Source organism: Diabrotica virgifera, chromosome 1 (genome assembly GCF_917563875.1).
Source record: "Diabrotica virgifera virgifera chromosome 1, PGI_DIABVI_V3a".
NCBI lineage: Eukaryota > Metazoa > Arthropoda > Insecta > Coleoptera > Chrysomelidae > Diabrotica > Diabrotica virgifera.
This window is the reverse complement of record NC_065443.1, coordinates 206,143,789-206,159,989: the sequence shown is the minus strand read 5'-3', so window position 1 is coordinate 206,159,989 and position 16,201 is coordinate 206,143,789. Positions and strand designations below refer to the sequence as shown.

The 16,201-nt window shown below is 37.5% G+C and overlaps 1 protein-coding gene across 2 annotated transcripts in view; it reads left to right on the top strand.

Annotated features, from left to right (window-relative positions):
- Positions 1-15,942, top strand: part of LOC114336445 (bifunctional arginine demethylase and lysyl-hydroxylase JMJD6-B) — a 121,739-nt gene extending 105,797 nt beyond the window's left edge. For both annotated transcript variants that reach the window (XM_050646645.1, XM_050646636.1), the window contains exon 5: positions 15,779-15,942. In XM_050646645.1, the coding sequence (XP_050502602.1) occupies positions 15,779-15,864 (86 nt within the window). In that variant the 3' untranslated portion in view covers positions 15,865-15,942. The remainder of the gene's footprint in view (positions 1-15,778) is intronic.
- Positions 15,943-16,201: the final 259 nt, after the last annotated feature.

Sequence of the window (16,201 nt, the reverse complement as noted above, 5' to 3'; positions counted from 1 at the left end):
ACTTTTGTATGTATGTGTAAAAAATAAAGAGAGAAAAATAATTTATTAGTTATAAATTTAACAAAAAAAAAACACAAACGCAAAATACATTTTGTGAAAACAATTAAAAACTACTTTTGTATTGTATGTTACATTGTTACATTGTAAATGTAACAATGTAACAAATACTTACTTACTTACCTAATCAGTAGACCCATTTGTACCTTTCGGTTTTAGGCCGTTTATAATGCAATTCATTAAATTAGGTACAGTAATCTACAATCTTCTGAGGTGTCCTAGCTCTTAATGAACTCTCTCCATTCCTTCCTATTGGATGCCACAAATGTAACAAATAAAGAACAAAAAATAATTTATCAGCAAAAAATTTTACAAAAAAAAACATGAACAAAAAATACAACACTTTTGAAAATATTAAAAGCTACTTTTAATAAAATATTTTAAATAGCTCTTGTTGTTGGAGGCATTTTATAACCTTCATTTTTAAAGTTATCCCAAAAAAATCGGTCCAGTTTATTAAATTCTGGTAATCTGGGTGGCCACGTTACTGATCCATGTAAAAATGAAAATATCTCGAAAACTAATAAATTTAGACATACGGTAATGTCACTTTTCGATAGAGATATAAAATACAGGGTGTTCCATTTAAAATTACTGAGAAAATCATGTACTTAGGTTTTGACTCACCCTGTACTCAATATAAAGAAAATTAGAAATATCAATCATTTATGAAAATTTTATCAATAAATTAAAAAAATATGGTATCAATAAATCATTGCCGTTGTGCTTATTTTTATTTATACAGGGAGTTGAACGTGTTACGATTTTCATATAAAATTGGTTATAGCTTTGTAAATATCCTGTATAAGATACCAAACCTTTATATTTTTCAAAGAATACTGACTCGTGGTCGAAATTATTTTCACTCATTTCGTCATTCCCCGTTAGAGGACAGTCTAACCACACTCCGCTGCAAATATTTTAATATCTGCAGTTCTTCTTCGTTTCGTTATGGTTCAATTCAGTCTCCTTGCATAGCCTCTTTGAAAAGGGGTAGATCCAGAAACACGGTGTCAGAGGATGGCAAGAGACTCGAATTGAATCAAAACGAAAACGATTATTTTCTTTTCTTTTTTTCATACCTTACTCGGTTTAGAGTACAAAATGACCACGTTTCATTAAAGTAATCTGAGACGCATTATTGGAGTATTCTCCTAGCGGCGCCGCTTGGTACTATTGTACCTCGGTTAACAGAATACTGACTCGTGGTCGAAATTGTTTTCACTCATTTCGTCATTACCCGTTAGAGGATAGTCTAACCACACTCCGCTGCAAATATTTTAATATCTGCAGTTCTTCTTCGTTTCGTTATGGTTCAATTCAGTCTCCTTGCATAGCCTCTTTGAAAAGGGGTAGATCCAGAAACACGGTGTCAGAGGATGGCAAGAGACTCGAATTGAATCAAAACGAAAACGATTATTTTCTTTTCTTTTTTCATACCTTACTCGGTTTAGAGTACAAAATGACCACGTTTCATTAAAGTAATCTGAGACGCATTATTGGAGTGTTCTCCTAGCGGCGCCGCTTGGTACTATTGTACCTCGGTTAACAGAATACTGACTCGTGGTCGAAATTATTTTCACTCATTTCGTCATTCCCCGTTAGAGGACAGTCTAACCACACTCCGCTGCAAATATTTTAATATCTGCAGTTCTTCTTCGTTTCCTTATGGTTCAATTCAGTCTCCTTGCATAGCCTCTTTGAAAAGGGGTAGATCCAGAAACACGGTGTCAGAGGATGGCAAGAGACTCGAATTGAATCAAAACGAAAACGATTATTTTCTTTTCTTTTTTCATACCTTACTCGGTTTAGAGTACAAAATGACCACGTTTCATTAAAGTAATCTGAGACGCATTATTGGAGTGTTCTCCTAGCGGCGCCGCTTGGTACTATTGTACCTCGGTTAACAGAATACTGACTCGTGGTCGAAATTGTTTTCACTCATTTCGTCATTACCCGTTAGAGGATAGTCTAACCACACTCCGCTGCAAATATTTTAATATCTGCAGTTCTTCTTCGTTTCGTTATGGTTCAATTCAGTCTCCTTGCATAGCCTCTTTGAAAAGGGGTAGATCCAGAAACACGGTGTCAGAGGATGGCAAGAGACTCGAATTGAATCAAAACGAAAACGATTATTTTCTTTTCTTTTTTCATACCTTACTCGGTTTAGAGTACAAAATGACCACGTTTCATTAAAGTAATCTGAGACGCATTATTGGAGTGTTCTCCTAGCGGCGCCGCTTGGTACTATTGTACCTCGGTTAACAGAATACTGACCCGTGGTCGAAATTATTTTCACTCATTTCGTCATTCCCCGTTAGAGGACAGTCTAACCACACTCCGCTGCAAATATTTTAATATCTGCAGTTCTTCTTCGTTTCGTTATGGTTCAATTCAGTCTCCTTGCATAGCCTCTTTGAAAAGGGGTAGATCCAGAAACACGGTGTCAGAGGATGGCAAGAGACTCGAATTGAATCAAAACGAAAACGATTATTTTCTTTTCTTTTTTCATACCTTACTCGGTTTAGAGTACAAAATGACCACGTTTCATTAAAGTAATCTGAGACGCATTATTGGAGTGTTCTCCTAGCGGCGCCGCTTGGTACTATTGTACCTTGGTTAACAGAATACTGACTCGTGGTCGAAATTATTTTCACTCATTTCGTCATTCCCCGTTAGAGGACAGTCTAACCACACTCCGCTGCAAATATTTTAATATCTGCAGTTCTTCTTCGTTTCGTTATGGTTCAATTCAGTCTCCTTGCATAGCCTCTTTGAAAAGGGGTAGATCCAGAAACACGGTGTCAGAGGATGGCAAGAGACTCGAATTGAATCAAAACGAAAACGATTATTTTCTTTTCTTTTTTCATACCTTACTCGGTTTAGAGTACAAAATGACCACGTTTCATTAAAGTAATCTGAGACGCATTATTGGAGTGTTCTCCTAGCGGCGCCGCTTGGTACTATTGTACCTCGGTTAACAGAATACTGACTCGTGGTCGAAATTGTTTTCACTCATTTCGTCATTACCCGTTAGAGGATAGTCTAACCACACTCCGCTGCAAATATTTTAATATCTGCAGTTCTTCTTCGTTTCGTTATGGTTCAATTCAGTCTCCTTGCATAGCCTCTTTGAAAAGGGGTAGATCCAGAAACACGGTGTCAGAGGATGGCAAGAGACTCGAATTGAATCAAAACGAAAACGATTATTTTCTTTTCTTTTTTCATACCTTACTCGGTTTAGAGTACAAAATGACCAAGTTTCATTAAAGTAATCTGAGACGCATTATTGGAGTGTTCTCCTAGCGGCGCCGCTTGGTACTATTGTACCTCGGTTAACAGAATACTGACTCGTGGTCGAAACTATTTTCACTCATTTCGTCATTCCCCGTTAGAGGACAGTCTAACCACACTCCGCTGCAAATATTTTAATATCTGCAGTTCTTCTTCGTTTCGTTATGGTTCAATTCAGTCTCCTTGCATAGCCTCTTTGAAAAGGGGTAGATCCAGAAACACGGTGTCAGAGGATGGCAAGAGACTCGAATTGAATCAAAACGAAAACGATTATTTTCTTTTCTTTTTTCATACCTTACTCGGTTTAGAGTACAAAATGACCACGTTTCATTAAAGTAATCTGAGACGCATTATTGGAGTGTTCTCCTAGCGGCGCCGCTTGGTACTATTGTACCTCGGTTAACAGAATACTGACTCGTGGTCGAAATTGTTTTCACTCATTTCGTCATTACCCGTTAGAGGATAGTCTAACCACACTCCGCTGCAAATATTTTAATATCTGCAGTTCTTCTTCGTTTCGTTATGGTTCAATTCAGTCTCCTTGCATAGCCTCTTTGAAAAGGGGTAGATCCAGAAACACGGTGTCAGAGGATGGCAAGAGACTCGAATTGAATCAAAACGAAAACGATTATTTTCTTTTCTTTTTTCATACCTTACTCGGTTTAGAGTACAAAATGACCACGTTTCATTAAAGTAATCTGAGACGCATTATTGGAGTGTTCTCCTAGCGGCGCCGCTTGGTACTATTGTACCTCGGTTAACAGAATACTGACTCGTGGTCGAAATTATTTTCACTCATTTCGTCATTCCCCGTTAGAGGACAGTCTAACCACACTCCGCTGCAAATATTTTAATATCTGCAGTTCTTCTTCGTTTCGTTATGGTTCAATTCAGTCTCCTTGCATAGCCTCTTTGAAAAGGGGTAGATCCAGAAACACGGTGTCAGAGGATGGCAAGAGACTCGAATTGAATCAAAACGAAAACGATTATTTTCTTTTCTTTTTTCATACCTTACTCGGTTTAGAGTACAAAATGACCACGTTTCATTAAAGTAATCTGAGACGCATTATTGGAGTGTTCTCCTAGCGGCGCCGCTTGGTACTATTGTACCTCGGTTAACAGAATACTGACTCGTGGTCGAAATTGTTTTCACTCATTTCGTCATTACCCGTTAGAGGATAGTCTAACCACACTCCGCTGCAAATATTTTAATATCTGCAGTTCTTCTTCGTTTCGTTATGGTTCAATTCAGTCTCCTTGCATAGCCTCTTTGAAAAGGGGTAGATCCAGAAACACGGTGTCAGAGGATGGCAAGAGACTCGAATTGAATCAAAACGAAAACGATTATTTTCTTTTCTTTTTTCATACCTTACTCGGTTTAGAGTACAAAATGACCACGTTTCATTAAAGTAATCTGAGACGCATTATTGGAATGTTCTCCTAGCGGCGCCGCTTGGTACTATTGTACCTCGGTTAACAGAATACTGACTCGTGGTCGAAATTATTTTCACTCATTTCCTCATTCCCCGTTAGAGGACAGTCTAACCACACTCCGCTGCAAATATTTTAATATCTGCAGTTCTTCTTCGTTTCGTTATGGTTCAATTCAGTCTCCTTGCATAGCCTCTTTGAAAAGGGGTAGATCCAGAAACACGGTGCCAGAGGATGGCAAGAGACTCGAATTGAATCAAAACGAAAACGATTATTTTCTTTTCTTTTTTCATACCTTACTCGGTTTAGAGTACAAAATGACCACGTTTCATTAAAGTAATCTGAGACGAATTATTGGAGTGTTCTCCTAGCGGCGCCGCTTGGTACTATTGTACCTCGGTTAACAGAATACTGACTCGTGGTCGAAATTGTTTTCACTCATTTCGTCATTACCCGTTAGAGGATAGTCTAACCACACTCCGCTGCAAATATTTTAATATCTGCAGTTCTTCTTCGTTTCGTTATGGTTCAATTCAGTCTCCTTGCATAGCCTCTTTGAAAAGGGGTAGATCCAGAAACACGGTGTCAGAGGATGGCAAGAGACTCGAATTGAATCAAAACGAAAACGATTATTTTCTTTTCTTTTTTCATACCTTACTCGGTTTAGAGTACAAAATGACCACGTTTCATTAAAGTAATCTGAGACGCATTATTGGAGTGTTCTCCTAGCGGCGCCGCTTGGTACTATTGTACCTCGGTTAACAGAATACTGACTCGTGGTCGAAACTATTTTCACTCATTTCGTCATTCCCCGTTAGAGGACAGTCTAACCACACTCCGCTGCAAATATTTTAATATCTGCAGTTCTTCTTCGTTTCGTTATGGTTCAATTCAGTCTCCTTGCATAGCCTCTTTGAAAAGGGGTAGATCCAGAAACACGGTGTCAGAGGATGGCAAGAGACTCGAATTGAATCAAAACGAAAACGATTATTTTCTTTTCTTTTTTCATACCTTACTCGGTTTAGAGTACAAAATGACCACGTTTCATTAAAGTAATCTGAGACGCATTATTGGAGTGTTCTCCTAGCGGCGCCGCTTGGTACTATTGTACCTCGGTTAACATAATACTGACTCGTGGTCGAAATTGTTTTCACTCATTTCGTCATTACCCGTTAGAGGATAGTCTAACCACACTCCGCTGCAAATATTTTAATATCTGCAGTTCTTCTTGGTTTCGTTATGGTTCAATTCAGTCTCCTTGCATAGCCTCTTTGAAAAGGGGTAGATCCAGAAACACGGTGTCAGAGGATGGCAAGAGACTCGAATTGAATCAAAACGAAAACGATTATTTTCTTTTCTTTTTTCATACCTTACTCGGTTTAGAGTACAAAATGACCACGTTTCATTAAAGTAATCTGAGACGCATTATTGGAGTGTTCTCCTAGCGGCGCCGCTTGGTACTATTGTACCTCGGTTAACAGAATACTGACTCGTGGTCGAAATTATTTTCACTCATTTCGTCATTCCCCGTTAGAGGACAGTCTAACCACACTCCGCTGCAAATATTTTAATATCTGCAGTTCTTCTTCGTTTCGTTATGGTTCAATTCAGTCTCCTTGCATAGCCTCTTTGAAAAGGGGTAGATCCAGAAACACGGTGTCAGAGGATGGCAAGAGACTCGAATTGAATCAAAACGAAAACGATTATTTTCTTTTCTTTTTTCATACCTTACTCGGTTTAGAGTACAAAATGACCACGTTTCATTAAAGTAATCTGAGACGCATTATTGGAGTGTTCTCCTAGCGGCGCCGCTTGGTACTATTGTACCTCGGTTAACAGAATACTGACTCGTGGTCGAAATTGTTTTCATTCATTTCGTCATTACCCGTTAGAGGATAGTCTAACCACACTCCGCTGCAAATATTTTAATATCTGCAGTTCTTCTTCGTTTCGTTATGGTTCAATTCAGTCTCCTTGCATAGCCTCTTTGAAAAGGGGTAGATCCAGAAACACGGTGTCAGAGGATGGCAAGAGACTCGAATTGAATCAAAACGAAAACGATTATTTTCTTTTCTTTTTTCATACCTTACTCGGTTTAGAGTACAAAATGACCACGTTTCATTAAAGTAATCTGAGACGCATTATTGGAGTGTTCTCCTAGCGGCGCCGCTTGGTACTATTGTACCTTGGTTAACAGAATACTGACTCGTGGTTGAAATTATTTTCACTCATTTCGTCATTACCCGTTAGAGGATAGTCTAACCACACTCCGCTGCAAATATTTTAATATCTGCAGTTCTTCTTCGTTTCGTTATGGTTCAATTCAGTCTCCTTGCATAGCCTCTTTGGAAAAGGGTAGATCCAGAAACACGGTGGTGTCAAAGGATGGCAAGAGACTCGAATTAAATCAAAACGAAAACGATTATTTTCTTTTCTTTTTTCATACCTTACTCGGTTTAGAGTACAAAATGACCAAGTTTCATTAAAGTAATCTGAGACGCATTATTGGAGTGTTCTCCTAGCGGCGCCGCTTGGTACTATTGTACCTCGGTTAACAGAATACTGACTCGTGGTTGAAATTATTTTCACTCATTTCGTCATTACCTGTTAGAGGATAGTCTAACCACACTCCGCTGCAAATATTTTAATATCTGCAGTTCTACTTCGTTTCGTTATGGTTCAATTCAGTCTCCTTGCATAGCCTCTTTGAAAAAGGGTAGATCCAGAAACACGGTGTCAGAGGATGGCAAGAGACTCGAATTAAATCAAAACGAAAACGATTATTTTCTTTTCTTTTTTTCATACCTTACTCGGTTTAGAGTACAAAATGACCACGTTTCATTAAAGTAATCTGAGACGCATTATTGGAGTGTTCTCCTAGCGGCGCCGCTTGGTACTATTGTACCTCGGTTAACAGAATACTGACTCGTGGTCGAAATTGTTTTCACTCATTTCGTCATTACCCGTTAGAGGATAGTCTAACCACACTCCGCTGCAAATATTTTAATATCTGCAGTTCTTCTTCGTTTCGTTATGGTTCAATTCAGTCTCCTTGCATAGCCTCTTTGAAAAGGGGTAGATCCAGAAACACGGTGTCAGAGGATGGCAAGAGACTCGAATTGAATCAAAACGAAAACGATTATTTTCTTTTCTTTTTTCATACCTTACTCGGTTTAGAGTACAAAATGACCACGTTTCATTAAAGTAATCTGAGACGCATTATTGGAATGTTCTCCTAGCGGCGCCGCTTGGTACTATTGTACCTCGGTTAACAGAATACTGACTCGTGGTCGAAATTATTTTCACTCATTTCGTCATTCCCCGTTAGAGGACAGTCTAACCACACTCCGCTGCAAATATTTTAATATCTGCAGTTCTTCTTCGTTTCGTTATGGTTCAATTCAGTCTCCTTGCATAGCCTCTTTGAAAAGGGGTAGATCCAGAAACACGGTGTCAGAGGATGGCAAGAGACTCGAATTGAATCAAAACGAAAACGATTATTTTCTTTTCTTTTTTCATACCTTACTCGGTTTAGAGTACAAAATGACCACGTTTCATTAAAGTAATCTGAGACGCATTATTGGAGTGTTCTCCTAGCGGCGCCGCTTGGTACTATTGTACCTCGGTTAACAGAATACTGACTCGTGGTCGAAATTGTTTTCACTCATTTCGTCATTACCCGTTAGAGGATAGTCTAACCACACTCCGCTGCAAATATTTTAATATCTGCAGTTCTTCTTCGTTTCGTTATGGTTCAATTCAGTCTCCTTGCATAGCCTCTTTGAAAAGGGGTAGATCCAGAAACACGGTGTCAGAGGATGGCAAGAGACTCGAATTGAATCAAAACGAAAACGATTATTTTCTTTTCTTTTTTCATACCTTACTCGGTTTAGAGTACAAAATGACCACGTTTCATTAAAGTAATCTGAGACGCATTATTGGAGTGTTCTCCTAGCGGCGCCGCTTGGTACTATTGTACCTCGGTTAACAGAATACTGACTCGTGGTCGAAACTATTTTCACTCATTTCGTCATTCCCCGTTAGAGGACAGTCTAACCACACTCCGCTGCAAATATTTTAATATCTGCAGTTCTTCTTCGTTTCGTTATGGTTCAATTCAGTCTCCTTGCATAGCCTCTTTGAAAAGGGGTAGATCCAGAAACACGGTGTCAGAGGATGGCAAGAGACTCGAATTGAATCAAAACGAAAACGATTATTTTCTTTTCTTTTTTCATACCTTACTCGGTTTAGAGTACAAAATGACCACGTTTCATTAAAGTAATCTGAGACGCATTATTGGAGTGTTCTCCTAGCGGCGCCGCTTGGTACTATTGTACCTCGGTTAACAGAATACTGACTCGTGGTCGAAATTGTTTTCACTCATTTCGTCATTACCCGTTAGAGGATAGTCTAACCACACTCCGCTGCAAATATTTTAATATCTGCAGTTCTTCTTCGTTTCGTTATGGTTCAATTCAGTCTCCTTGCATAGCCTCTTTGAAAAGGGGTAGATCCAGAAACACGGTGTCAGAGGATGGCAAGAGACTCGAATTGAATCAAAACGAAAACGATTATTTTCTTTTCTTTTTTCATACCTTACTCGGTTTAGAGTACAAAATGACCACGTTTCATTAAAGTAATCTGAGACGCATTATTGGAGTGTTCTCCTAGCGGCGCCGCTTGGTACTATTGTACCTCGGTTAACAGAATACTGACTCGTGGTCGAAATTATTTTCACTCATTTCGTCATTCCCCGTTAGAGGACAGTCTAACCACACTCCGCTGCAAATATTTTAATATCTGCAGTTCTTCTTCGTTTCGTTATGGTTCAATTCAGTCTCCTTGCATAGCCTCTTTGAAAAGGGGTAGATCCAGAAACACGGTGTCAGAGGATGGCAAGAGACTCGAATTGAATCAAAACGAAAACGATTATTTTCTTTTCTTTTTTCATACCTTACTCGGTTTAGAGTACAAAATGACCACGTTTCATTAAAGTAATCTGAGACGCATTATTGGAGTGTTCTCCTAGCGGCGCCGCTTGGTACTATTGTACCTCGGTTAACAGAATACTGACTCGTGGTCGAAATTGTTTTCATTCATTTCGTCATTACCCGTTAGAGGATAGTCTAACCACACTCCGCTGCAAATATTTTAATATCTGCAGTTCTTCTTCGTTTCGTTATGGTTCAATTCAGTCTCCTTGCATAGCCTCTTTGAAAAGGGGTAGATCCAGAAACACGGTGTCAGAGGATGGCAAGAGACTCGAATTGAATCAAAACGAAAACGATTATTTTCTTTTCTTTTTTCATACCTTACTCGGTTTAGAGTACAAAATGACCACGTTTCATTAAAGTAATCTGAGACGCATTATTGGAGTGTTCTCCTAGCGGCGCCGCTTGGTACTATTGTACCTTGGTTAACAGAATACTGACTCGTGGTTGAAATTATTTTCACTCATTTCGTCATTACCCGTTAGAGGATAGTCTAACCACACTCCGCTGCAAATATTTTAATATCTGCAGTTCTTCTTCGTTTCGTTATGGTTCAATTCAGTCTCCTTGCATAGCCTCTTTGGAAAAGGGTAGATCCAGAAACACGGTGGTGTCAAAGGATGGCAAGAGACTCGAATTAAATCAAAACGAAAACGATTATTTTCTTTTCTTTTTTCATACCTTACTCGGTTTAGAGTACAAAATGACCACGTTTCATTAAAGTAATCTGAGACGCATTATTGGAGTGTTCTCCTAGCGGCGCCGCTTGGTACTATTGTACCTCGGTTAACAGAATACTGACTCGTGGTTGAAATTATTTTCACTCATTTCGTCATTACCTGTTAGAGGATAGTCTAACCACACTCCGCTGCAAATATTTTAATATCTGCAGTTCTACTTCGTTTCGTTATGGTTCAATTCAGTCTCCTTGCATAGCCTCTTTGAAAAAGGGTAGATCCAGAAACACGGTGTCAGAGGATGGCAAGAGACTCGAATTAAATCAAAACGAAAACGATTATTTTCTTTTCTTTTTTTCATACCTTACTCGGTTTAGAGTACAAAATGACCACGTTTCATTAAAGTAATCTGAGACGCATTATTGGAGTGTTCTCCTAGCGGCGCCGCTTGGTACTATTGTACCTCGGTTAACAGAATACTGACTCGTGGTTGAAATTATTTTCACTCATTTCGTCATTACCCGTTAGAGGATAGTCTAACCACACTCCGCTGCAAATATTTTAATATCTGCAGTTCTACTTCGTTTCGTTATGGTTCAATTCAGTCTCCTTGCATAGCCTCTTTGAAAAAGGGTAGATCCAGAAACACGGTGTCAGAGGATGGCAAGAGACTCGAATTAAATCAAAACGAAAACGATTATTTTCTTTTCTTTTTTCATACCTTACTCGGTTTAGAGTACAAAATGACCACGTTTCATTAAAGTAATCTGAGACGCATTATTGGAGTGTTCTCCTAGCGGCGCCGCTTGGTACTATTGTACCTCGGTTAACAGAATACTGACTCGTGGTTGAAATTATTTTCACTCATTTCGTCATTACCCGTTAGAGGACAGTCTAACCACACTCCGCTGCAAATATTTTAATATCTGCAGTTCTTCTTCGTTTCGTTATGGTTCAATTCAGTCTCCTTGCATAGCCTCTTTGAAAAAGGGTAGACCCAGAAACACGGTGTCAGAGGATAGCAAGAGACTCGAATTGAATCAAAACGAAAACGATTATTTTCTTTTCCTTCTTTATTTTTTTTGTAATGGAGAAGTTAAGAAGATTTTGAATACAAAATAAAATATAGGGTTTTTTATTTAAAAAATATAAGTTTGATATGCCACTATGTTATCGAACATCCTGTAATATTCTATCAAATTTTGTAATGTGAAGCTCAAAGTTGGCTATAATTTTTGTTATCAATTTTATCGCTATCTATTACTATAACAGATTTACGGAGCTTTACCCCACTAATCAATCATTCTGTATACGACAAGAACGAATGATATGTAAAGCAATAGATCAGTAATAAAGTAAGTAATGCCACGGATTCTTCAGATCTTTCTTTGGTTCCTTGTAATCTTTGGAATTCTCATTATTTGACCCTTTGCTAGTGAGTTTTATTCTGCTTCTGCTATTAGAAGCAACATTTGACCAAAGTTTTTGACTGTGGTGTTTTGTAAGGTCATATGAACAAATTTTAATTGACCATATAGTCATCTTTCTTTAGACCCTCGGCGACTGTAGAATCCACTAAGAGTATAAGTGCTACCGTAAGGTCGACTCTATTAAGACTTTAAGAAGCGTCTTTCAGACTAGCAGGAAGATAAGTCACAGGAATTTTGGTTTAAGAAATGACTTCTGAGAATCTGCGTACGATAGGTACTCTCTTGTAGCTGCAGCCCCTGAAAATAACATTATTTGGCTTTATCATCACAAGAGAGCAGCGTGCAGCTAGTCTGAAATGTAGGTTGCTGAATTAATGCTTTATGTGTGCGTTTAAATCTATTTCCACTATTTGGTGCAGAATCATATATTTTATGGCTAACAAGTATTCCATTGAAAGAGAAGTCTCTAGATAATGTTGGGTCAATATTTCTATCCATATGGCTTTTACCGCCCTCCGTAGCATGGCTTATTTTCTCTGGTGATTCGCTCTCCGGTCATCACCTACCTCAGTTCTTCCTCTTACATTTGTCCACTTTGGTTCATTTTTTCCCACGAGAAGCTATGTACCACTACCTTGAGTAGTGCGTATTTCTATGGGTTTTGTTTGCGGTTTTGTTTCTAGGATTTAAGACAAACCTCTATATCGATAAGGACTTGCTCATCAGCTACCGACATACCGATACGGTATACAAAAGATGGAAAACATAATGCATTGCGAAACAAAAAGAGATGAAATTAGTGGAGGTGGAAATTATCGTTATAAACATACAGTCGAACCCGCTTATTAGAATAACCTTCGTGCCAAGCAAAAATATTCTTATAACCGGGATATTCTAATAACCGATCATTGGTGGCTAGCCGTAATAAGTGTACCTACCGAATATACGTAATAATAGTACATACTATGTTAATATTATGTACACACAACGCAAAAGTCTAGGGATATTTTTATAAATAGACGTATTTTGTTTATCTGTAATCAACTTAAAAAAAGTAATACAAAATTTGTAGTTTAAATTGTTATTTAATATGTCGAAAACCATAAATTGCAAAAAAATAGAAAATTGGAGCAAAAATAAATATATTACAAATCACCAATGTTTCACATATCACCATAAAATGTCAAAAATACGAAATATAAACTTAAAATAAATCAAGTTGGTTTATCACAGCTCTACATCTACTGTTCATGCTCCGAATCACATTGTTAATGTCTGCTTGAGGCAGTTGTGTCCATTGTTCTCTCAGAAGCTCTTTTAATTGAAACTTATTGTAGATATTACCCATATGTGGAGTAATTCTTCGTTGGAGCATGTCCCATACATGCTCAATGGGATTTAAGTCCGGTGATTGTGCTGGCCACGGCAATACATCAATACCCTAGTTATCCAACCAGTTTGTTACAATATGCACAAAATGTGGTCGAGCGTTATTATGCATAAACTAAAAATTTTCTCCAACAGCAGCAGCAAACGGGTGCACAACAGGTTCAAGAATAGTGTCCAAATATTGCTGACTTCTGAGAAAGCCACGTGGAAAAATGAGGTCAGTTCTTCCGTCAATCATGATTCCGCCCCATACCATTAATTTACCACCTCTGTATGTATACACTTCTTGAAGATATCGTAATCGTTCTCCATTTCAGGGTCATCTCCAAACTCTTGTCCGACGAGAATCTGGATGAAATCCATATCTAGACTCGTCACTAAACAAAACTGTGGCCCAGTCATTGTCAGTCCAATACTGAAACTCTTGATACCAGGTTAATCTTGCAGCGCAATTGCCTCTAGATAGAGGTGGACATCTCAGTGGTCGCCGACTACGAAGATTGGCTTCATGGAGACGATTCCTCATAGTACTGCGGCTAATTGTTACATTATGTGCAATCTGTAATTTATTAATCAGCTCGGATGCTGTGATTGTTCGCTGCCTTCTGGCATTTAAAATTAATATCGGTCTTAAGCGACAGTTGTAGAGCGACCACGTCCTGGATGTTGCTCGTCTGGACTCCCCGTGTCTCTAAACCGACGCCACAAACGACTTACGACGCTTTGGGAGACACCCAGCTGGTCAGCAACTTCAGTTTGTCGCATACCAGCTTGAAGGAGGCCCACGGCTCTATTCATCTCGTCCAACGTTAAATGTTGTCGTTGCATGGTAAAAAGACAATAGGTTTGTTCTAGCATCAGTTTCAAACGGTTTGAAACCATCAGCGAATAGTGGACCAGCGCGAGTAGAGGGGATAGCACTAGTGACTGTATTATGTTCTCTCACTGACCAACTGTTTGCTAGAACAAACCTATTATCTTTAACTCACCTGTTAAGCAAGAATGGTATAAAGTGACTAAAATTAAAAATAAAAAAAAAACATAAAAATGTCGATTTTTTTGTCCCTTATAAAAAACATTCTAAAACACGTATTGCTATCAGTTTTACAATTTTTTTTAAAAGAAGTGAGTGTCTGTATCAACAATTATAGTACAAGAAAATTTATATGGTCATGAAATTTTTGTCATTAGTATTGTCAAATTATTAAAATATCCTTACACCATTCTTAGACTTTTGCGTTGTGTGTATGTATATGGTTTTAGGTCTTTTTATGGCAATAATACCATAGCGTAACGTATTTATTAAAAAACCAAATTACATTATATTATGTGGATGCATACAGTAATTAATATGAAATGTATGCAATATATAGATTATATAAATATTTTCGTATTACAATACATAGTATACTTAATAAAAAAATTATTTATTTAGTCTTGAAAAATAATCGGTAATTATAGCTTGTTTTTTTGTTACATAAAATACAAGTCACTTTTGCTCCTCTGAATTATATAAATTAGAAAAATTTACAATGGTTCGGCCATCCCGAAAACGTTTTATAACTTTACAAGCGATTAGGATGGAAGAACTGTTTCTTAAAAATTTTATAACATGCAAATGGTGGCAATATGTATAGTTTCTAGACAAAGGAAATTATTTTACGACTGGATTTGTCGGTAAACGATTGAATTGGTACTCATAACAACTCAATAAAATATTTATTACCTATCTGACAAACCCAAATAATATAAATAAAACAGCACTACAGTCCTTCGAAGCACTTGGCGAGAAACCATAGTACAAGACATAATTTGAATTTTTAGGAAATTCAAAATTGTAGGTAAAAATTTATTCGTCGATCTGAAAAATATTATTCTAATAAGCGGTATTTTTTTATGAATACGTATTCCAATAAACGGATAAATTTATTAATGAGTAAATGGAAACGTTTCGGGACCTTGAATTTATATTCCATAAACCGCGATATTCCTATAACCGGTACTCTAATAAGCGAATTCGACTGTATAACTAATTAACATTTCATTACATAGTTTCCCACCTTTAAACGTCTATGACAGAAGTATTTTATAAAATTCTACTGTCCCAGTGACAGTTGTCATACTACTCCGATACGTCTAAAAGTGAGAAACTATGTAATGTTAACTTTTACGTTTATAACGATAATTTCCACCTCCACTAGTTTCATCTCTTTTTGTTTCGTAATGTATTATGTTTTCCATATGTTGCGTTAGAATACGGTAGTGAGATCCAGCAACAAACATCTGACCTCAATATAGCTCCTCTCACTGCTATCACAAAATCAGCGGGCACGATAGAGTATGAAGAGCTTCTCAACTACAACTAATGAAGGGACCATCGGTTTTGGGGTAACTGTTGATTGTTCCTAGTATTATTATTGCATTGAATATGATAAACGCTCGAAAAGCACTTACATTTTTATATCAAAGAAACCGTACCTACTATGTATTTATTTGTTATTTTTTACAGTTGCAGTTGACACTAATCGTTGGTACCACCAGACAATTGTTCAGCCAGGGGAAATCAGCATAACTATTGGATCAGAATTTGATTAATGTATTCGTTAATTTAAGATAGATGACAGGTGATCATTTGTTTATTTTCGTTGTAAATAAATACGATAGTAGATGATAGATTAGTAGAATAATTTTGATACCTTAATCTCACAAACATTATAAGTATAGGTACAGTGTACTAGTAGGTTCTAGACGCAGTGATTTCTCAACATAATTTTTCTAAAGAGAGAAAGTTAATTTATTATGTAAATGTATAAATTAAATCTTAACAGATAATTTAAATCTATTAAATTTCTATAATACTAAGGATAATAATAATAAGGATAATAACGCTTGAGGTCAATGGTGTATATACCGAGGGCCTTTGGCCCGAGGG